Below are 24,849 nucleotides of genomic sequence, written 5' to 3'. Positions count from 1 at the left end.
TTGCAACCAGAGACATTTCTGTCATATTTTTCAGCTCTAAGCACAACAAGCCTGGTTGCTATCCTTTGACCCACTACACAAAAAACTTCATGGATCATTTTACCATAAGAACTTTGTCAGTTAAAAGTTAAAAAAATAAATATATTTGCACCCACTCTGATTAATATCATGTAATATAATGTTATGTTCTTTTAGCTTAACTGGTAGAGCATTGCTTTAGGATAGCAAAGGTCATGGGTTTAAATCACAGGATACACAGATACTGATGAAATGTATACACATGTGTACACATGAATATGCATGTTATACCCAACAGAAAAATTCTCAAAATTCTATAGCCTGCATCTGTTGCCGGATTTTTTTCTGTGTAAATGTCTTAACAAAATTAAAACTGTTGTACTGTAAGAAGCTTCTCTTATCAGATAAAACCAGCAGTGCAGGGTTAATGCAGGGCAGAAAACATTGCTATCCCCGATTCACCATGATTTCCCAGCAGACCATATGCAGGCATAATATTCCAGCTTCAATAATGAGACATCATAAACCATTATTGCCAATTGTTTATTGTTACAGTAGTAATATGGAAGTGGACCAATTATATTAAGTCATACTTCATATGATATGTTTTGACAGTTATTTATATCTATTACTTTCTTGACTTTGTGCATATTTTGCCACCATTTATGTTTTGCAGAAGCTTTGGCTTTTTATAATTTTTTCAACATTAGCTTGGTTTGCATTGCAGTGAAAAATAAATGCATGTTTGTTGTTGAGTAAAATATAGACAAAAATGGTTTATGCTTGTATGGCAATGTGTGGCAAGTTTTTTGTTTTCTTTAAAAACATTTTTTTGTGTAAACCCTTTGGAGTAAAAGAAAAACACACACAAATGGAAGTACAAACAAACCAACAATATAATTCTGTATTTTCAACATGAATACTCTATAATTTATTTTGCCTCGTCATGATAGAAGCCTATTGTATTTTTATCCTGTGCAGAAAATGGCAATAATGATTGCTTTCCAAAATAAATAACTAGTGGAAATGTCATTTAAATCCTTGAACATCAGCATGAAACTGAAATAGGAGTATGATGTCACACATATTTGACATATGTGGCAAAAGCTTTGATTGGTGGACCACGGATCTTAATTGTATTTGTTTTTTGTATTGCGATGATGAAGTATTTGTTGAATGTCATTTTTGTTTGTTAGTTTGATTCCATATACATTGAGACAGCCTATTTTGTTTGTTGTAAATAAAAATACATATTATTTTCTACATTTACATCATTTGGAAAATATCTTATTTTAACACTTTATTATCCATTATATGTGATTTTGACACACAAATATGAACTAGTATATCTTCGTTTAAACAAAATCTCTCCTTTACCTCCACTCACTACTGTACCTACTGTGTGTCTCTCTCGCCTTACAAAAGACCTCTCTGTTCTCTCTGGCTTACCCTAGTCACCCCACCCCCTTCCTCAACACCCAAGTGGTACATTCCCTTTCCTCATCATCTACCCCTGGAGTTCATGGCACATTGACCGGTCCCATTGTAAAAGCTCTCTCCTTCTCACCTTTACAAAGGTGCATTATTACAGTACAGTGTACAGATCATCTGTGTTTCAGGCCTCTCGTGCTGATGTGTTAGCGCTGGCTGGAATAACAGGCCGGTTGTTTTACAAATGCATTGGGGCATGGTGTACTGTTAAGATGTCTGGCTAATTCACACTTTGCTGGATGCAGATAACCTGATTACCAAACGTACTACATATGCATTGTTTGTGTGCACAATTTTATATGCATTATTATATATAAAGCATGCAGCTATAGTTTTATCTCAAGGCATTTCCTGCAGTTGTTTTGTTGTAAAACCCTTCTTAAAAGACATTCATAGTTTGATAAATATAAACTATTATCACTGTTTATAAAGGACCTTCATTATTTCTGCCTTGCATTACATGTAACAACTCCTCTTTACCATGGTAAAATGATGGTAATGCACAGCTATTGATGGCTTTATTCCTTGTAATATACTGATGCAGTCAGTTGTTTTAAAGTGAAGGGTAATGATCTGAATCTACAAAAGCGACCTATGTCTGGTTTCAACAAAAGTGTGCTTTAGTAGCCTTGGATAACTGTTGTGGTAGTGGTGGGAAGGTCAGGTGGGGCATTTTGACGCTTACATGATGCTTTGCTGTGTGAACGCAGGCTTTGTAAATGAGCTGTAGCGAATCTTAAGAGTCATTTCCTGGGGTTTAATACCCTGCATGTAGTCGCATAGACTATTATTTTTTTTTACCTTTTTGAGAGGTTATACCCAATCTTTGGTTTTTTCCCGGCCCGTCCTTGTGTAAGGTGCATCCCTTCGTGCACCCACCAAAAGTGAAATCATGACATAAAACAATCACAAACTTTTATTTTTTATTAAACAAAACATTTTAAATATACATTTTAGTGCTGTTGGTTAGTAGCCTTAAGTTTCATTACACATAAATTATGATAAATTAATATATTGTGTAAAATATAAACTGGGCCCCCGACATCATTTCGTGTCCCCAGAGAGGGCCACACCTTCCAGTTTGAGAAACACATCATTATGAGGTATTTAGCTGTCAGAATGTTTATAAGGTACTTATAAACTGCTGGTGGGACAGTAACTGACATTCATTCATTTATTTAGGCAGTTAATATGGCTAATGTTATACATTGTGACAGTGTGGTATTATGGCAAATACTGTATATAAGGCTGAAAATGATTCATAATTCATGTTAAAGTGATATAACTAACACGCAGGAAGCCATTTTGTTGTCACGTGACAGGAAAAACATAAAATAGGAAGTGGAATCACAGAGATGACCCTTGGTGACCCTCATGAGTGTGTGTCAAGGTTAGTAAAAGTCTCCTAAAAATATCTCAATCTGACCTTTTTATGACCTTGTAAGGTTAGTTCAGGTTGTCAAATGGTTTAAGCTTAAGGAAATATATACTTATCTTGAAAATATGTTTTTTAAAAACATTATTTTGATGAAAACTTTGTTTTACTTTCCTTTCACCAATGACATTCTTAAACTGATTAAATCAAAATGTTTGTAAAAACAATGTGTTTCAAAAGCGTGTATGTATAGTTTACATTTTAGGAAACTTGGCACATCTTTATTTGTCTTGGAAACAAAAACAAAAAATAAAAAAGTAGCAAATTTTTTTTTGCTTGCGTCACTGGCAGATTTTTTTTAAACTTGTTTTAAGCACAAATTCACTTAAATTGTATATTTTTTTGTCTAAAAACTAGACTTATTTTTTTAGGTCATTTTGCTTATCAAGAAAATATATCTTGATTTAAAAAAATATATATATATATATATATATATTTGCACTGAAAACAAGACAAAAATAAAAAGTAATGTTTCAACTACGGTCTCTTCTCAGTTTCTTTCCCTCTCTCTTACCATCACTTTACCTCTCTTGACTCATCAGTATGTGCCCAAATTTTCACTTCAGTCAGTGGGTCATTTAGATCGACCTCCTCCCTTCTGCTCATGCTCATTAACTTTCTTACATTTCTCTCTCTCTCTCTCTCTCTCTCTCTCTCTCTCTCTCTCTCTCTCTCTCTCTCTCTCTCTCTCTCTCTCTCTCTCTCTCTCTCTCTCTCTCTCTCTCTCTCTCTCTCTCTCTCTCTCTCTCTCTCTCTCTCTCTCTCTCTCTCACTCAGCAAACACAGTTTGATCTCTCTCTCTCCATCAATAGCCCTCATTCATTCCCTCTCTCCTCCTGCATGCCATCAGACCCCCCCACCACCATCCCTTTTCATTCCAGTGATTTTTTTTCCCTTCGTGAAATTTTCTGTGACTTCTTCAACATTTCATTACCTGTTTTCTCTGTTCACATCATTTCTTACCATAGTCATATGTCTTTCTCTTCTCTGTCTCTCTCAACCTGCTGTGATGTTTTCCACACCTCATGCTTTAAATAAACCTACTAATTCTGTGACATCATAAATATCCCTTGAACATGAATTAATAAACATTTACTTGCAGCTGTGCCAGTACAAATGACTCATTTGGCCATTAGATTCACATTTATTTCCATTGTATATCATACCACAAATTTATAACCTTACTTAAAACCATTTATACTGTTGCTGTTTTTAGCGAAGTATAAGTAATTTATGTTTAAATGTCGCAGATGTTTGTCATTAAATAGGATGGGATAAAAAGGGCAACAAACAGAAAGAATATAGAGTTATCAGAAATGAATGTGGATAGCATAGGTAATTTGGCTTTCAAGGATATCAATATGAAATTTTTGTATTGAAATCTGTTTTTTTTTTTTTTGCTGACTTTATTTTTAAATCTGCATAGTTGTTGAGATACTGAAATATTTTCTTTAACACTAATGTGGGAATTTTATATCAAGACAAAAATCAGAGAAGCAGATTTTTTTTATTCATTGCTGTCTATGAAGAACAGCTAAGATGCAAAATATAAATGTTTGTTGTTGTCTTCTTTCAAGTAAATGCATCCCATACCTTTATAAACATCCATTGTTTAGTGGTCACCATTACTGAGGTGACTGAAATACTTCAAGTAAATTTTGCTTAATGATGCGTAATTGTGCTAAATGATCCTGAGGAAATATCAGCGGCTACATTTAGAAATCACAAAACTGCTGAGTCACTTCGAGCTCTTAATACAACCACAAAATATGTTCACATACATGCAATATCTGTCAAACAAATATTTATTAAATATAGTGTTTTAAGTTTTACCAGCATAATTTATTATTTCATCTGACATCTCTTATATGCAAACTGGCATTTTTTGCTTTACACAAATACCAAATGTAAATCCTCTTTCACTCTCCCAAAAAAAATCTGGTCTTCACATAACCCTCCCTCGCCCTTCCCATTTCACAGCGTGATCTGGGCGTGTATGAGACCCGTATCCAAAATCACTGACCTGTTCTTTCATCCTAAGTTATATCTAGGTGCCTACTTACTGGTAACACTGTGTAGTAGGCTATATAACACAGAAGCACATACATCAAGCCATTTTTCAACGTAACCCTGTACCAACCCAGTCCATTTCCTCACAAACACACACGTACAAATATACACATGCCAATCTGTTTCCCCCCAGCCCTTTATCCCTCATCTATTTCTGTGTGTTGTAGTGGGCTAGGGTGTGTGTGCGCGGTTTGCAGCCCTGCCCAGTAAAATATAGACTTTTTTTAGGGAAGTCTGCAATATAATCTGGTCGCTTTATTGTAATTACAAGGTCCCCATTTTGGAAATAACCAGCCTGTCCACAAGCACTTGCCGTGTCTGTCTCCAAGGAAAATGTTGCTTTCGTGAGCCCCCTCCGTTGAAATGGTTCATGCCCGGCACGTAGCCTGAAAACAGGTTGCAGAGTGGAAGATAGCTCATGCTTTCACATACAGTACATTTTATTTGCTCTCTTAGATGTTAAATGCATGGGTGGCCAAACAAAGGCTACTTAACCACATGCATGGCTAGTGGTCAAACATCAAACCCTAAAATTATCAGTCTGTAATAATCTCAACAGCTGTATTAACACAAAGTGGAAACATCTGGAAACAACTTTTTACATATTCAACCTTGTTCCAATAATGATGTTTTTTGTAAAAAATAAATAAATAAAGATTTGTTGGTTTAACTTAATTTTTTTTTTTAAATGCTAAAATATTTTTAAGTTGAATTAACTCAGAATTTTAAGGCAACCAGGTAACTTCCTTTTTTAAGTTGAATAAAACATTATATTTATTTATCTTGTCTTCTACAAGGTTTGTACATATGCCAAGACATTATGTCAGTCATCTATTTATGCAAGTATTCTCCTCAGCTACACCTTACAATGTTTCAGTTACACATCAATGCCTAGGACGTAAACTGATCTCAGACCAGCTGTGAAATCAGCCAGCTGGATTTTTTAATATTCCCAAGGTCTGCGTTCACATGCTCACTCATGGGTCCAGACACTTGCATGCATTTTTTTTATGTGGTTCATGATACAACTGTAATTATGAACATGATGAAGTCACACCCATATACCACCCGTAGTTTTGATCCAACTCGCATTAGAAATAGCAGTTACGTTTGGCATTTGTTGAACAAAGACATTGATATTTTTGGTCTTGCAAATTTATTAGCTTAAATTTCTAAAAAGTGTATTTATGTTATTTTTTTTTCGTTGCAAACAACATTTGTGCTCAATCCTCTCTTTAGCAATACTATAGTGCACCTGTCCACCTCTTTAGCCACATTTCCTATTGTTCATAATCTTTTCTCACATACTGTTTTCCAAAATATATTTTTCTTTCTCACATTCTCCTGTTGCCTCTGTGTGTACACCACAGATTTAAAGGGTATTATTATACTGTTTTATTATGGAAACCAGCTAGAGTACACTAGCCAGAAGCAGGACAAAAACACATGCCATGATTGTTTTAGGATTGTCTTCCTAGGACCATAATGGGCACAGGAAGAAGTGTTGGTCTGAATCACTTTTCCCACAAATGGTAATTTCTATGCATAATCAAAACAAAACTTAACTTTTCATTGTTCATAATCACACACAGTTGCAAAGGCCAAGCATATAAATAAAGCCAGTAAACAGTGAACAAGCCCTCATTGAATCCTAAAGGTAGATTTTGACACTGACAAGGAAAAAGATTGCAGTGTGATTTGTGGTGACATTTTATAACAGATCAACAATGCTGATGAAAATATGCTTTTTTAAATGTATAGAAAGGTTGGTTTCTTCAAAAGCACTGGCGCTTTTAAAGAACTGATCCCTGGATAGCGCAAGGTTGTAATCTAAATAAATTACTGGGTTTCACTATTTATATCTTTGAAGAACTGTAGTCTGTTCTGTATCTCTTTTGAAGACTGACCGAGGTATAACGACTATAAATCAAAAGGTATAACGACTATCATTATGATTAGATTTCATTATTGCCTTCTGTTCTTGCCTGTGAAAACTTCTTCTGTTTAACTTTAATGTGTTCAAATGTTAATTTCTTTAATATTGTGCAATTTATTTATAAGCAATTTATCACTTTAAAATTACTTATTTAAAATACATATCAGTGATATTTTAACACTTTATAGCAAAAAATAAACAAATAAAAATAATAAATAAATAAATGAAAATGTGTAAAACTAAAAATATATTTCAACTATTCTGCACCGACAAAACTTAACTTTTAATCCATTATCTACCTGCTGACTTGGTCATCTACGATCTATACTTACCGAATCCGAGGCATGAAAAAGACATGGACGGTGTGTGACGTCATGCGCGCATAAAGATTTCATTGGCTGCCGACATTTTTCATGCCCACGGACCCATCGGTCCTACATGGTCCAGTTGTCTGAAATAAATAAATGAATAGAAATAATCTTATATACGTGTCAATCGCTGGCACGACAACATAAGAAAGCTCTTTTAAGCAATACAGTTAGGCTATTTTGGGCTGTTGGACTTTTTATATTTCCTTAAACTTCACTTTTCCCCTCCCTTCACTTTTGCTATACTTTCTCATTCACTCTCTCTCTCCACGCACGCACACACACACCCGCGCGCGCGCTCTCTCGCATTTCGTGGGAGAAAGTAAGAAGAGGGAGAGAGAAAGAGAGAGAGAGAGAGAGATTGGGAGAGAGTGATTTGAAGTCTCTCTCCGCTCTCTCAGCTTTCCTGGTTACTCAGATTCAATGGGGCTCTAGCATTAAGGATTTCAAGCTGTAAACCTACATATATTTATTACCCGTCCCCGTTTTTTGTATTTAAATATTGTACATAAGATATAGATAGCCTAACTTATTAAAGAACAAGGTGGGTGTGCGTTTAAAGACGTCTCTTACGGCGCACCAAGTTTCTTTTTGGCTCGACCATACTTTATGTGAGATAAAAAGCATCTCTAATTTGAAATTGTCCTACCTTGTAGTAAAACTAAACCGGTTTGGAACAAAAACTTAGGAACTATGGATATTCGGAAGAAGCGGAGGCCGTGGTACATGGAGACCTCGCTCGTGCTCCTCCTGTGCGTAACTCTGGCGCAAGCAGGTGAGGTTTTTATTTTTATTATTTGCGAATCTTTGTTGGTTGTGTTTAACTGCTTTTGATGTGGCAAATGTTTACATTATGAATACGAAACTTATTTTACTTCCAACCTGTTTGTATGTGGAATTTATTTCTGCTGCGCTTTTACGCACCTCAGGTATAAACGTGAAATAAACAGGTGGCTATTGCTGTGTATTTATTTCCAAAATGGTATATTAAAAGTGCTCTTTAACGAACTTTTCTATTTCGCAAGTGGATTTCTTTGATTTTTAAATGTTTTAATATAGACTGGTCTATTTATGTCATTTGTAACTCTAGCTGACACCATTTTACTGTAAATTGTTATATAATGGTCCATTTAATAGAATTTAGTACAGTTAGGACAGGGAGTTTACTTTACTAAGATGTGTCAAGAGCAAAAATGAAGGCTTCACTAAAGAAAACACAGGCCCGTGGGTGTCAGGCCGCGTTGGCATGCGTAATGTGGCATCCCGGCGGGGGCATAGGATAGGACGGTGCACCTCACAGTCAATGTTTCACATCCAATTTCTGCTTAGTGCGTTTCAGCACACAGCAACTTTGACTGTCGTTTGTGCGTCATATATCCAACATAGGTTATATTATAAACAAACTAATCGTAGATCTGATGGGTGTATATTTGATTTTAGTTTTTAAATATTTTTTATTTGTTTTGTTTTGTTTTCTTTTTTATTTATTTTTTATTTTATAGAATAATTGTATATAAATTATTTTTTTCCACAGTATTTTAAAGTAACTGATTAGATGCAAACTTTCCCTAACCTTAGTGTGCGGTTCACGTGCAGTCTTTATTTAACCATTTAACTAAGGTTCTGCAACTTTGTTTAGGTTTTACTTTTATAACCAAACATTAACATTCCCACTAGTTCACAGGAACCAAATTGTAAGCTGGTAACAATTAATGAACCACTGCGCTTCCAGCTCTCGCCGCTAGTGGGTGAGACGCGGTCAAGATTTTGCACCTTTTTCACGGTAACTACAATGCTTCATCAGATTTAATTGAAATCACGATTTAAATGAAACCATGAATCAGATTAAACTATACTTTATCTCACTGTTGTTATTGTTAAATACAAAAGTGAATAATGTAACTTTGCGTGCGCCACAAGGATGTAATTCCATGTCGCTGATTTGATCGCGCGTTTTTCTCCCAGTTCGGCTCCCTTGTGCATTTAGAGGAAGTCTGAATGTTTGTGCCTCTCATGAGTGGGTTATTATACTGGACTGTGCTTCAGTGAGAGCGATTTAGTGAATGAGTTAGTGTGTGTATGAGCTCAGTGATATTTGTGTAAACGCGCAACTACATCTGAAGAGAAGTTTCCACAGTTTCAGGTCTGTTTCAGGCGAGTGAATGTTGCATTGTGCACTCCACAGCCTGATGTTGCTGGTTAGGTGTTGAACAACAACCATCTTTGATTTACAATAACAGCTGGACCATGCAAACCAATTTTGTTTATTGTTCATAATGGTTCAGCATTATCTGATTTTCAAGAACAAAGTAACTTGTATTTAAGTAAGCTTGCTTAAAATGCTTCTGGTTGTTGAAGTCACACCAGCAGGAGCCTAATAGACAGCAGACTTTTGAGAGCGCTGTGATTTTAGGCGGGGAATATTTATTTAACATGGATGTTCCTCCAACCTCATTTCAAAGGCAGAGCTCTCAAAGAGCAGTCTGTCTCACTTCTGTTAACCAAAACACACTCGCCCTTAGCAGGACACGGGGCTGAATGGAGCTACTGTGTGTGAAGGAAATGCCCAGAATATTCGAGTGTATATTCATAGCACGTGAGAAAAGACTGTCCTTACAGGTGTGTCTATCAGGCTTTGTGGTTTCATGAAATACCGCTTGTCAGTGTTTGTTACTTTCATTCCTAATCTTTTTTTCTAACCACCTGTAGCAAGTTTGGGGGCCCAGGGACCCTTTTGGCCATCTGGACATGCTAATGGCATAGAGACTTGCTTTTGACTTAAAGGAATAGTCTACCCTTTTGCCATATTAAACTATGTTATTACCTCAACCTAGACAAATTAATACATACCTATCTTTTTTCAATGCGTGCACTGTACAGCGCATTGTAAATGTGTTAGCATTTAGCCTAGCCCCACTCATTCCTATGGTACCAAAAAAAAGTTTTATTTTGTGGCACCATACTTACTGGTATAACTCCTCATGTAAGAGTCTTTAAATAGGGAAAACACGGAAGTGTTTGGTGGCTTCCCTGTTTGGTACCATAGGAATGAATGGGGCTAGGCTAAATGCTAACACATTCACAACACGCTGTACAGTGCACGCATTGAAAAAAGATAGATATGTATTAATTTGTATAAGTTGAGGTAATAACATAGTTTAATATGACAAAAGGGTAGACTATTCCTTTAAGATATTGAGCATCTACTCAGAACATCCCATATCAACACATTTAAAACACTTGGAACACTTAGCAACTGCATAGCAACACCTTGACAACCACTTAGCTTTGCAGAACTGTATCTGAATCTATAGTTCATGATGAAAACTGTAACTTTATACATTTATGTATACATTTATCCGGAATAAAACAATGCTTTAAATTGGATAAAACTTTGGAATGTCGAGATTGGCGAAAATCAAAGCACTGTGTAATAATATCTTTCAATACATTCAATATTACTTGGATATCTGTAGCATCACTCCAGACCTAATGTTTCCAGTTGTAGGAACTTTTCCACATTCTAACCACAGTATGAGCAATGTAGGAAGCTTCACACATCCACAAATGGCTTTGCTGACAATAAAACTGTTGCTCTGGTTAAAGAAGAGCAGCTTTGTGGTTTGAGAGAGATATTTAGTCATTGTGCCTTAACATGCCCATTTTGGAATGGGTTCTTTCTCTCTCTGTTTTACCTTCAGAAGGTCATAGACGGTTGGTGTAATGGTTTACTTGGATTCAAACACTTAAAATAGATGACTGGATCTCTCCAGTGCTTTTTGTGCCCAGCGCTGGTTATACTGGAAAGCTTCTAAAACATGCAATGTAAATGTCTTTACCAAATTTGTTACAGCCGATGTTGCTTACATATAATTTCTGTATTTTAAAATTTTTGTGGAATGTTGTAGACATCTAAACCACAAGGGGGCCCAACATCTGTTCAAACTTTTTAACTCGGCAGTACCACATCTAAACACATAATAAGCACCCTCATCATTCTAGTCTGGCTTGATTTTTTTCTCAGGGAATTTCGATTTCATCGTTTGAATTTTAAGTTTATACAAACTAATCTCAGATCAGATGAAGTCAATGAAAGATTTAATAACTTGTTGTCACCCCCCCCCCCAAAAAAAAAGCATCCGAGAGGATTTCCTTTATTGTAGAAAGTGAGAGGAATGGTGTAGTGTAATGTATGGCTGCTTTACATTGAATGGGCTGCTGTGTGCTTGTTTTTGCCTTAAATCAGGACCATTTAGCATTTTCTTTTCATAGAGTAAATTAAAGAAAACACTGCAAACATTCACATTTTTGCAAGTCCCAAAATAGCAACATGTGCAGAAGCAAGTTTAGGGTGTCAACTTCTTACTATTACTGTACTCTTGAAATGTCATTAATAGGTACTTTGTTTAATTTGCTTCATAGTTAAGTATACATTATTTTTCTTCTCTGAATAGTTAATATACTATGGTTTAAAGTGAAGGGTGTATACAGTAGCTGTGGTGGGTTTGTTCTCAATCTTTTTTAGCTTATGTGATGTTTAATACAGCGGCTCTGCGGTCAGTTTACCCATCCTGACAGTGCCAATAAGAGGCACCCGATGTGCCCACACTTACTCATATACTGTACTGAACCACACAGATACGTGGCACTGAATATCAGGCATACAATTTGTTTACCATTCATTTAAGACTACATTTGTCAGTAAATCCATTTCAAGGCACAAATACACCAGCTCATGGTTCACAAGTAACCTTCATAAACAATTGAGAAGCTCAGATGCAAAAGCCGCTAAACGTCGTCTCTGTTAAAAATCTATTAGGAGTGATAAAAAATGCAAAAATGTCAGACTCACTTGGAGGGTTTTGCATCTAAGCTCTTCATTTTTATAACCTTTTTTTTGAAGATCAGAAAACCTCAACCACAATGACATGCTTGGCAATCCATGAACATTAAATGCATGTTTGAGATATATGTCTGTAAGCCTACATTATGCCAGGAGTCGGTATGATGGCACAGTAGCCTGTGTATTATAAATACATCATAAATACAGAGAACGATGATCTAAATTACAACCTCCGGACAGGCCTGTACATGCACGCCTAACTGTTGTGGTTGGCGGAGAGACTGATCCAGACAGTGTGATGGATTTATCTTCATGTCTTTTACATCTTTTCAAGTTTTGTGTCATTGAGGTTTAGCAGGTGCATATTTTTATCATTCATAAATGTTAAAACTTCTTTTTTTGTTTATCATCCTCAATCTCTTTTTCTTTGACTATAAACAAGAGCATCTTTGTGAGAAATTGAGGGTGAGAGTTGAAAGGTCAAGGTGTCATGAGATAGGTCCGGCTTGGTATTTAACACATTCATTTGAAGATGGAGAGGAGACAGTAGAGACCCAAGGGTCAAGGAGAAGATAGAGTATTCCAGTCTTGGATTTTCAGGAATGTTCTCTCACCTTCATTGTACTGTAGTCATTATTGATGGTGGAAATCCGTTCAGAAATGTTGGGGTCACCTTGACTGTTAATGGATCACTGTGTGGAAAACTGTAGGGTCTTTTGTTTCCTGGTTTGTGGTCTGTGTGAGTACACAGTGTTTGTTTGAGCGGGTTGTGAAAGCTACAAGCCACGCTGAGTTTTGAATGTTGAAGGATTTTTTTTACATTTTACAATATATATTTCTAGCGTTCCTGTTAGATGCAATTAAACCTTCAGTATATACAAAAATGTATAATGTATTTTTAAAGTATGTGAAAACTACTTAGCAGAATTAATAACCGTCCCAATTATCATTATTTTTTATATAGCATATGATTTATCACTATTGCTCATGTGGTTGGGATTTGACATCAACATCATGTAGTGAGAACAGTAAATTATACAAAAAAATGCAATACTTAAAGGGTTAAAGGGATAGTTCACCCAAAAATGAAAGTTTTGTTATCATTTACTCACTCTCATGTTGTTTCAAACCTGTATACATTTCTTTGTTTTGATGAAAATGGAGGAAGATATTTTGAGGAATGTATGGAACCAAACCATTCATGAGCCCCATTCACTTCCATAGTATTCTTTTATGGAAGTGAATGGTGCTCATGATTGATTTGGTTACAAATATTCCTTAAAATATCTTTCTTTGTGTTCATAAGATAAAAGACATTTATAGCTACAGGTTTGTAAAAACATGAAAGTAAGAAAATGATGACAGAATTTTGGGTGAACTATCCCTTTCACCCTTTTGTATTGCATTTTTTTGTATAATGTATTGTTCTCACTACAAAACAGATTAATGTCTTTATTTATGTCTTTAATGTCCTATTGTGTGGCTTATTTGGAGGGTTTTGCTATTTTTTACTTACAGTTATATTAAATACAATTAAATAAGACACCTAAAATGTAGTTACAGATGCAGCATTTAGGAGACCAATTCCTGATTTGGAGAAAAAGCCGCAATAGTTTATTTGTAATAGTTATACTTAAATGTAATACATAATATACTGCTTACAGTATAATGTTTTTACATTTATCACTGCACATAGTTCTACTTCCTACACTTGCTGTAACATAAACATTTTAATGCAGGGAAATGTTCTACATTGTTTTGGAAATCCTCCCCGTTTTAGCTTTTTAGAGCTGGAAAGGTCTTGTGTCCATATGATGATGTGGCTGAGGTCTGGAACAGTGACATACATTGTACATGTTGACTTCTGGTAAACTGATACAGTGACTAGAGACTTTAAAAATCTCTCTTTCGCTCGCTCCCTCTGCACTCTTGAACCTCAGACTTAAAGATTGCACACCAAACTTTAAGGACATCCTATTGTTTATGATGTCATTTAGATCGATCTGTCTGTCATTTTGTTTCTTTACATGATTGACTGTGGACACACAATCTAATCGGTTTACATAAGTAGCATGCATTTATTTTGTCTGCAAGATGGATATGTTGAATTGAAATGACTTGACCACACCATTGTGGTAACTACACAAACCAAACTTTGGTCACTGTGGTTAGAAGGACCAAAAATACTGGCAAAGAGAAAAATCAACCCTACTCGTTTAAATGGAAAGACAAATGTGTTGGGCTGGGATCAGAGCTAAATATGCCTAACCTCAAATAGGTATTGCAAATAGATAAATGCTGGTTACAGAGTGTAGGATAAGTTTAGACAGTTAATAATGTGCATTAAGCGGTGCATACAGTGGACTAAACAGATGGTATCCGAATGTACTTGAATACCATAAAGACCATTAGAGCTGCCAAGTGTAATAATAAGATGAAAATAGACGTATAGATGTAAAGCCTGACTGTGTGAGGCAATGTTGAAAGATTCAACATCTGTTTCAGCTACCCTTTTCATTGCATAATGGGCACTTCTGAACATTTTCAGTCATGTAAAATGATGTTTGCAGAACAAGTGCATGTCTGAATTTTATTTTGCAGGGTTTAGACTCAAATACAAAATTTGAGTTAGTTTTGAGATTCAGATGTCACTATAGTTCCCAATATTAAATAAATGCATAAATATCCCGAATGAAGAATTAAACAGTAATATGCCCCTCTTTAAAAACATATCTATTGCTTAAAAATATTTTTTAAAGTGATGTTCATTTAAATGAGATGAAAATGTATCCATAGTCTAATAAAAGCAGTTTTACACAAAGTGGGTCATCTCATGTGGGGCCGACATGTTGATATCATTTGACTGTTTTCATAGTTTGCTTGTGAGATAAATAAATCATGGTTGACTATGAACTGAGGATTTTTACAGTGCTGTTGGTAACCAAAACCTTTGCATGATGCTGAAATAAAAAGTGCACCTTTCATTTAAGTTAAATCTTGTTTTTTTTTAACTTTCAGATCCAGTAAATGTTTTGCGGGTGCTGCAGTTGCCTTCCCTTCCTGAAGGTGTTCAAAAGGTTCCTGGTTTCTGTACCTCACGCCGGGCCGGCACACCTGATCATGCCTACCGCATCACCAAGAAAGCTCAGATCTCTGCTCCCACCAAACAACTCTTCTCAGGTGCCACCCTTCAATATAATCTTGTGATAATAGTTGAAGCTGATCATTTAGTTTGTTTGTCATTTTTTGCATTTTCTTTTTTTGGATGTAGTTCTGTTATGCTTAGAAAGATTACTGGGTTGCATGTAAATCATTTGGGTACCAAGCATGCAATTACTCCAGATAAGAGGTTTTCAGCAGCATATGAGATGGTTGCACAGTTAACATTAAATACCAACTTTGGTTTGATCCTGGAAGTGGTAGTTTTATGTTTACAATTTATACAGGTTCAGTCATGAATTATGTGCTTACACCAGACTGTATACATTTTCTCTAACATTTATCCTTGTATTAAATCCTTCATCTCTTTCTCAGTCCTTTAAACTCCACAATAATTTTCACTTAGATCGTTGAACCATGAAACATTCAAAAAATGCTTAAAGTTAAATAAAGGGTTTTTATTTTCATGTTTTTCAACTCGGTTTTCTTTTATCTTAGGACGTTTCCCGGAGAACTTCTCCATCATGACCTTGGTAAAGCCCAAAGCTGGTCTTCAGGCCTTCCTCCTGTCCATCTACAATGAGCAGGGTGTACAGCAGCTGGGTGTGGAGTTGGGTCGCTCGCCCATCTTTCTTTACGAGGACCAAAATCGCAAACCTGCCCCAGAAGATTACCCACTGTTCCGAGGGCTCAACCTGGCAGACGGCAAGTCAGTAACCGACCCAAACCCCATCTAACCATCTGTGTTTTTATTCCTTTATGTGCTAGAGTCTATGCATTTCACAAATGTACAGTTTATATTTAATAAATAAACAATTTTGAATGGTACTGTATGATGCTGTTTATTCAGAAATGCAATGCAATGTGGCCTAATAATAATTTTACAATAATATCACATTTGTTCCTGTTAGCTCAACTGGTAGATTTGCATTAAAAGCAAAAAAGATCACAGGTTTGATCCCAAGGAACACATACTGTTAAAAAAGTATAACTTGAATACACTTTAAGTTGCTTTGGATGAAAAACGTTTGCCAAAATATATACATTTTGTCACTAACAAATACTTGTAATACTTCCTACATCCCATAGGTGGCACCGCATTGCCATTTCTGTCCAGAAGAAGAATGTTACACTGATCCTGGACTGCAAAAAACGTATAACCAAAGCTCTGCCTCGTAGCAACAACCCTATCTTGGATAACAAGGGCATCACTGTCTTTGGGGCTCGTCTGCTGGACGAGGAGGTCTTCCAGGTCCGGAAGAACTACCCAAATTGTTGTATTTAAGGAAGTTTTGGTGCTCACAAATATAGTTTGTTTATCTTTGGTTGCTTCCAGGGTGACATCCAGCAACTGCTGATCGCATCCAACCCTCAGGCTGCTTATGACTTCTGTGAGCACTACAGCCCTGACTGTGACTCTCCGCTGCCCAAGGTTCAGTCCCAGGACCCAAACACCTATGTGAGTACCACAACACATCTTCGGTTTCTCAATAGGAAAGATAGTGTCCTGATGTGAGATACATTTTTATTTAGAATAGTTATCTTTCAAAGCATCTCATTTGTCACTAAATGTGTGCTCGTGCATAAACAGAAATACAAAACAATGTTTGCTTTTATTCAATTGTTTATAATTATATTTTAAGGCTGCGGTTGTATTTGACTTTAAGAGTTTTTGAGAAGTTCATGAACTGATATAATATATAATGAATGTTGCTCACAAATGCATCTCACATCAGAATGCACAAACAATTATTTATGTTACATATATCAGGGAATACATTTACTTACACAAAAAACATGTTTATGTAAATTCCAAAAAAAAGCATTAGTATTATATTTGACATATACAAAGCCCCTCATTACACCCTCCGCTACGTATTTTCATACATCCACAGCTCTTCCACGACATCAAAGTTTTGTGTCCTAACACAGGAAGATTTTCTCCTCAGCACCTGTTGCTTTATTTCTTTCATGAGACTTTCTCTTATGGAGAACAAAACATTCATAAGAAAAAGACTGAAAATGTTATATAGACTACATTTATCTGCTGAAAATGTATTTGACAACTTAAAAATGAACTTTTGTGAGTTTTTACAAATAAGCAAACCCTTTAAGATGAATGCATTTGTTTTCTGGTTCATTGAAGTTCTCGGTGTGTTGCAGTAATGCAGTAATATCTGTTTTATGAACAAATGAAAACTATAATGCTTTTATCTTACCTTTGCTAAGACTCTTATTCCTAGCTTCTGCATCTCACTCTATATGTCCCTCAATCTTCTCTCTTCCTATAATTTCCTAGTTTACTCTCACTTTCTAAAGACTTCTGTGTTTACTGTCATTTGCTACATCCTCTAGCTGTCACTCACATTCTCTTCCTCTGGCTTCTCGCTCTCTTTCTTTCTATCTCATCCTTTTTCTCTCGATTCCTCTCATGTCTCTTTGATGAAGAGCAGGATGATTATGAATACCCCTATTATCATGAAGAAACTACACAAGCCCCTCCCACCCAGTCCGCCCCTCCCTCCATCCCGACAGAGACCCTCACTGAGCAGGTAAAGAGGGAGAAATTGAGAATGGAGTGAACTGATAAAGGGAGGATGAAGAAAAGAATAAGAAAATAGAATAAGAAAAAAGTTTGGAATTTCCAGAAGAAATGCTGGGGCTTGCAGGGCAGCAGAAGAGATACTATGCAAAAAAATCATTTTATTTGTACAGCATTTTTACTAAATTAAGAATTTGTTTTTTTAAAAATATAAAGTTTTCAAAGAGACAGAATTGATTGCACAGTTAATATAAGACTGGAATATCTACATTAAGTGTTTAGGGATGAATTACTGAAGTATTTAAAAGCAAACTTGAATGTCTGATTAAGTGCTGCCTTGCAAGTGCTGAAATAATGGATGAGTGATGTCATAACTGAATGATGTCACAACTAAGTGATGTCACATTTGAAAAATGTTGCAATTTAATGATGTTTTAGTTGAGTGATGTCAAAATTGAGTGATGACATAACTGAATAATGTCACAACTAAGTGATGTCACAATTGAAAGATGCCGATATTTAATGATGTCATAATTGAATGATGTCATAATTGGACAAAGGAAATATAAACATAAAGTCTTTTATAAATAACTACATTCATCCTCTCTTTTCTGTTTACTTCTATCTCATGTTTAATGTGATGTAATGTCCCACCTCTTTCCATACAACCCCCGTTTCACCTCGTCACATCACCCGTAAACAATATGTTGATGTTGTTTGTTACCTTCTTGTTGTTTGTTGTCATATATATGTACATGTGTCAAAATGTTTGTTGGTGAAACATGTTTGTGTGTATGTGGACTAAGGGGCACTGGAGGCACATCTGACAGACACGCACACGCACGCACGCACGCACGCACGCACGCACACACACACACACACACACACACACACACAAGCACACACACAGAAGATCATGGTTGCACTGTGTTAATCCAACAGCTCTGCACAAAAGCATTTCTGAACAACTAGTTTTAGTACTTTAGTATACTATGAATTATATTAGAAATGTTTTTAATTATTGAAGATTTAATCTATGTTTTTTAATGACCACATTTACATGCATCTTCTGCTTAATTTTCTTTTACAAATTTCCTGTGAAAACATATTATAGATTGGCAACTTTTGCATTTTAGTGAGGCTACTCAACATCGAAATGCAATCTTTTCATAATCACTTTGCAAATGTAGGTCAATAGATTTTTACGGTTCTTACATTTACTTATAAATATACTATATACTATAGTATACTTATTACTTATATTAATTTATCAATTTCTTTCAATTCAAGTATGTTTCTTTGATACCACACAGTTACATTTTGCAGAACACATTGGCTGTAAATTATTTTTATGATGCATACATTATTAATATAACCACATGGATTCATCTTAATTTACATATGCGTAAGTGTGGTCATTGTGTTGTTTTTGGTCATGCTAAATAGCTCACGTGCCTGATAGTTTAAAGTATAACAACTTTATTTGTATAATAATTGCATGCCATCAGTTTTCCCTAAATCTTGGTATTATTCTTACATTTACTTGCATGTTTTCACATTTCACCTGTTGAGTTACACAACATCTCTTGTGTCTTGTGTCACTCTGATCTGTTTTTTTATATTACAAGCCGTCTGTGTCCATGTGTTTGTATATTCATCTCTTTACTTCTTCAGGTGTACTTTTTTTTCTTCAGGTTTTACTTCTTAGGTGTACTTTTACCTTGTTGACTTAAGCTAGTTTGTACACAATATTTTCTTTAAAGAGAACAAGTTAGTTTGGGTTTTAGTGTAAGTGTTAACTTTCTCTAGTTATATTTAGGTTAGTATGTGTAGTTTTGAGTTAATATGCCTATTTTATGCTCTGGCATTTTCTGCTTGCCTCATCTAGACCAATCATTCTTCACAATGATTAATATACATAATAATATTAGTATGAATATTAGTAATTGTTGATTATATATGATATTATGCTAGTGTTTGTATTGTTGCTACTGTTCTGTTCTTGTTGATATTTAACGAATTGACTTTCTGTTACATTGTGAAGTATTTACAATGGTCTGACATTACTATCTTAAATGATTAATATGCTTTTCTAGCTGCTTCTGTTTTAATCTCACTGTCTCTCTCTCTCTTTCTCTTTCTGTGCTGTTGGAAAGCACAGTGTACCAGCCATGCATCATATTTAATACTGAATGCTTTACTGAAGCATATTTCACCCCAGTGTCCCAGAGCATCACGTCCCCATGTGCACAACATGCTGCTTTTTAATGTGGAGAATGGCATTATTGGAAATAAACAGTATTAAATTCTTTATCTTCACTGGAGCAGATCAACTAAATTTTATCTCATTGTATAGTTACTATGTGAACCATTTAATCTGAATTAACATTTTACTGTATCCAGTAATGCCAATAAGATCTCATTTGTTCAAGAGCCAGTAATCTTAAATAATTCTGTTGTCAAACACCAACTTGTTTGTCTCTCTCTTTTTTCTGTCCATCCCCACTGCTTTCAATCCCACCCACTGTCTTTCTGTCCTTTCCATTTCCACAACGTAACTTCGTAAACAAAACATATTCATCAATTAGGGCAGCAAGGCTAACAATGGAAAAACCCCAACCAAACCTACTGCTGCTCCCAAATCTGCAAAGCCAGGAGCTAAACCAGCTAAAGCCAAGCCTTCTTCAACAAACCCGACCCCATCTGCCAAACTCGGCAAGGCCAAACCTATCTTGCTCTCCAAAATCACACCCACCAAATCAGCACCCAAACCGAAAGCAACACCAGCTCCAAAGAATGGCAACCAAAAGAAAGCCAGCGACAATGGGGACAAAAAAATAAATAATAATGGCAATAGTAAAGTAAAAGTCAATGGAGAAGCTAAAGCTGGTAGCAGTGCCAATGGGAAGGCGGCTAATGGTAATGGCAAAACAGTTGCAGACAAAAAGACGAACGGCAATGGTGTGAAAACAGCAAAGACTGAAAAGGCAGCAGTGAGCAAAGTAACAATAGTAAAGAAATCAGAAACAGCCAAAAAGACCTCAGTAACCAAAACTGGGCCTAGCGAGGCTAAAGCCGTGAAAACTGAGATTGTCAAAGCTAAAGCTAATCCAGTCCCACCAAAGAATAAAGTGACCAAAACTGTTGTAGAGAAGGTCAAAGTAGCATCCGTCACTAAGAAACCTTTTGTTTACAAACCCGCACCTGCGCCTTTGCCCAATCCTTCAAAGCCCAGGGTCCTGGATGGCAATAACTTCAAATCGCTTTCCAAAAATTTCCCGCCCTTCGGCAAGGCTGTTGTGAGCGGCACGAGCATCTCTTCAGAAATACCCAAGAAGAAACCAACCAATCGTTATCAACAGGTACAAAATAAGCCTACGTTGGCTTTCCAGAGCTGTATTTCCAACCTCATCAGTTCAGGAATGCATTCATGAAATATCTCAAAGTAGTGAAATTTGTCTTCAATGAAACACATACTCTGAGAATTTTATGAATGTGGTCCTAGATGGTCCTTTCAGGTCTGCATCTTTGGTTTTAAACAAAACATTTTAAACCAGGCAATATGATTTATTTTGGTCTACATTTGACATTAACTACACTTACTTGAAACTAGCTAAAATCCAATCTGGAAACCAGAGAGTAACACCAAGACCAGCTGTGAGGTTGGTGACATACAGACCTTCTGGATCTCCTCCACCCTTTCATATATCAAATGATCTCGAGTGATCATAGGACGAATATGATAAGCGGTACAGACTGTAACATGGCTGTTTGTGCAGTCTTTTATCTGTCTTTCATTTTATATTCTTTTACTCCAATCTTACAGATCTCTAACTCGGGTAGATGTAGAAAGTAGACCAGTTAAAGCATGTGTTAAGGGTCCCACATATCGAAGTCTTAGGGGCTGTGTACACCAAAACTTTTAAACGCGTCTGAAAACGCCTTGAGGACGCCGAATGCCAGCTGTTTTTCAGCTGAGTGCCAGCTTTCATCAGCTGAGCGCTTCGATAGCTGTGATACTTCAGCTGCGAGCCGGTTGGTTGCTGTGGTAATGTCCCGCCCCTGCTCCACTGTGATTGGGCGGCCGTGTGAGAACTGACATTGACGAGCGGAGCTTTTCTCCCAAAGTTGAATCTCTTTCAACTCTAGACTCTGAGCGCCGAGCGCGTGAAAACCGCCGAGCGCCGGTTTTCAGCGCGGAAAAAACCCGCTCGCTGCTGGCTTATTTGAAAAACGCCGAGCTTCCATTGGAAACAATTGAAAACATGCGCCGGCCGCGGGCGTAAAAGTTTTGGTGTACACAACCCCTTAGGCTCAATGTTACACATGACACAACGACTCTTTTCCCTCTCAAACTTTCTGTTTTCAGTTTCTTTTGTATGTGTTGTAATTTGCTGTCCTCTCAATAATATTTTAATTATACGCAAGACATGCCGTTTCACAGAAAATCTCTTCACTGTGAAGCTGCGCTCAGTCGTAAATTGTGGAAAAATGTCAAAAAACGTGTTTATTATTTGTTTCTGTGTTGTGTCAATGGTAATGCCCATCGACGCTAACATCAACAACTGTGAAGTCAAAAAGTCAAAACCAACTTGACTTCAAGTTGACATGGCAATGTGGCTCATCAAAACAAATCTGATAAAAAGGAAAATCTATCTGGGACAGCTAATCTTGCTGATCAATATAAGCCTTTATAATATAAAGGTTTATATCAAGATTTTTGATTCCAGTTGCGAAGGTTTCCTGTTCTGATTTTACTTATTTTATTCGAGAGCAATGGGTCTTGGCAAAATCGCATTGATTTCCTCTCTCTCTGCTTTATTTATACTAATCAATCTCCCATTCAAATCTGCTTACCTCCTTCTCAAACCCACCCACCTCTTGGCCTCCTCCAATCAGGATGTAGATCCTGCTTACTCAGAGGCTGACCACACCCCCACAGAGACTGATTATTATGACCCAATAGAAGAAGAGGCGGGGCCACAGCCAGAAAAAGAGCTCAATGGATATGAAGAAACCAGTAACAAGGTAAACCACACCCATAAGTCATCTTAGCAAAATGAAGAACTGACACTCAGTGTTAAATTACTCTGGAGGTGAGACCAGCCTTTGTAAACTTACCTTAAAGCTGCAATCCATAACTTTTTGGGTTAATTTGAGTGACAGGTGATTGCCGTTGCGGTGGTTTCAGCAACCAGGCACATCAGCTTCCGTCCCCTGTCTGCCTCTTTGCCCATTTTTGTTATTCGGGAGTGACGCACGGTGACGCTCTGCCAAGAGAGGCAAAAGTTACGCATTGCAGCTTTAACAGCTTCGTATAATAAACAATTCTGCAGCCACTTGTGCCATGATATGTGCTATACATATCTGCAAAATAAATGCATAGCATCCGTTTTATCACCTATTCTTTTGTGATTCTTATTTAAGAAAATTTCTCTTGACATAAGAACAGAAATCTTGAGAAATGGGAATCACACTGAATGGTACAAATATGGAATGAATAGCATGCATTCATTTCTAGACAGCTTCTATGGAGAATGAGATATTTTGGGAAGCAAGGTATTACCGACCAGCGGCACTCAGTAATTTTACTGTAAGTGATGAAATAGCCAACTGCAAAAGACATTCTGAAGGTTTGTACTCAAGTATAAATTACATGTTTTAGAAAAGAAATGGACTGTCTACAGTACATGGACTGTAAGTTTAAAGTAAGATGTTGGGTCAACAGTAGGCTACTAAAAAAATGGTAAGAAACTGTGCTCCCATTTTTAAAAGAAATCATCATTACATTTGCACAACATTCAAATCTATGGTCATACATTTTGGCTTAAAAGCTTAGTGCTTCGTTTAATGTAATGGGCACAGAGAAATGGTCCAAGTAGAAGACAAGTACCTTTGATGGTTTTTTATTGTAAAAGTTGCTGTTTTAGTTATATGAGATTGTGTACTGTGAGTATGTGCGTGTGTGTTAGCATGTGCCTTTATCTTATGTGTGAATGTGTGTCTCACTTGCCTAAATTTCAATCTGTATTGAAATCAGGTAAGATTTATTACTTTGCCTCTGTGCTCCATCTTTCTATATTCCTCTGTCTATTTCTATCCCATCACATCAACAATTCTTCCATCTTTCTCTCACTTCTTAAATCACCATCCACGCCACACCTTCTGCTCCCAATGGTACATCCCAGGTTGATGAGCCTGCGCCAGTCGAGGATCTTGACATGGCCAAGACAGGTGGTGAAGAGGTGTCTCATACGCCAGACGAGCCCTTCACTGATGAGTACATAACAGGCGATTTTGGAATGAAGGAGTATGACTATTCCTACAAGGACTACATCGAGCCCATCTCTGAAACCAAGGCAGAAGACACCCTGGGTCCCGCCCTGTCCGCTGTGACAGATGAGGGAGGTGTAAGTTACCCTGCGCTTTCCAGCAAATTCACTTTCAAGCTTTGAGAAAAGCTGAATCTGAATTTGCTATAGCTTTATATGTGAAACTTGCAGAGGTATTGGGAAGAATATTTGAATTCAACTTCTCACACTTAAAGTTTTAAAGTCGCAAATTTGAGGTTAGTGTTTACACAGACTAAGTCAAGTTTGGTTTGAGTTATGTTTTAGGAAATGAAACCCTGCACCAACAAAAAAATAGTTTCCCTGCTTGCAAGCCTCATTCCTGGAGGACTTAAACACAGAGTCTTATTGAAACATATCAATGTGAGAATCTTCTGCAAGTCTACATATAATGCTTATTTCACTGAAGCACCATCAGTATTGGTTGACTCGGCTGTTCTGATTTAAGACTAAAGACGAATTTCATCAGTTCTTGATCAGCATTAAAGAACGCATTGTCCTGGAAGAGACCCTGCACTGACTTTAGTGGGTTATCTGGATATATATATAAAAATGTGTACTAGTTGCTTTAGTTTCCCAGTTCATGGTACCCTCTTACCAACAGATAAGTGGAATTTCTAAACATTTGCTTCAGCTC

The 24,849-nt window shown here is 36.5% G+C and overlaps 1 protein-coding gene across 1 annotated transcript in view; it reads left to right on the top strand.

The window, feature by feature from the left end:
• The first annotated feature begins 7,665 nt into the window (after window positions 1-7,665).
• Window positions 7,666-24,849, top strand: part of col11a2 (collagen, type XI, alpha 2) — a 36,085-nt gene continuing 18,901 nt past the window's right edge. The window contains exons 1-9 of the mRNA XM_073812669.1: window positions 7,666-8,093; window positions 15,180-15,341; window positions 15,819-16,029; window positions 16,410-16,572; window positions 16,657-16,779; window positions 17,774-17,872; window positions 20,451-21,224; window positions 22,762-22,890; window positions 24,051-24,272. Of these exons, the coding sequence (XP_073668770.1) occupies window positions 8,012-8,093; window positions 15,180-15,341; window positions 15,819-16,029; window positions 16,410-16,572; window positions 16,657-16,779; window positions 17,774-17,872; window positions 20,451-21,224; window positions 22,762-22,890; window positions 24,051-24,272 (1,965 nt within the window). The 5' untranslated portion in view covers window positions 7,666-8,011. The remainder of the gene's footprint in view (window positions 8,094-15,179; window positions 15,342-15,818; window positions 16,030-16,409; window positions 16,573-16,656; window positions 16,780-17,773; window positions 17,873-20,450; window positions 21,225-22,761; window positions 22,891-24,050; window positions 24,273-24,849) is intronic.

This window comes from Paramisgurnus dabryanus, chromosome 19 (genome assembly GCF_030506205.2).
Source record: "Paramisgurnus dabryanus chromosome 19, PD_genome_1.1, whole genome shotgun sequence".
Lineage (NCBI taxonomy): Eukaryota > Metazoa > Chordata > Actinopteri > Cypriniformes > Cobitidae > Paramisgurnus > Paramisgurnus dabryanus.
This window is presented reverse-complemented; position numbering and strand designations above follow the sequence as displayed.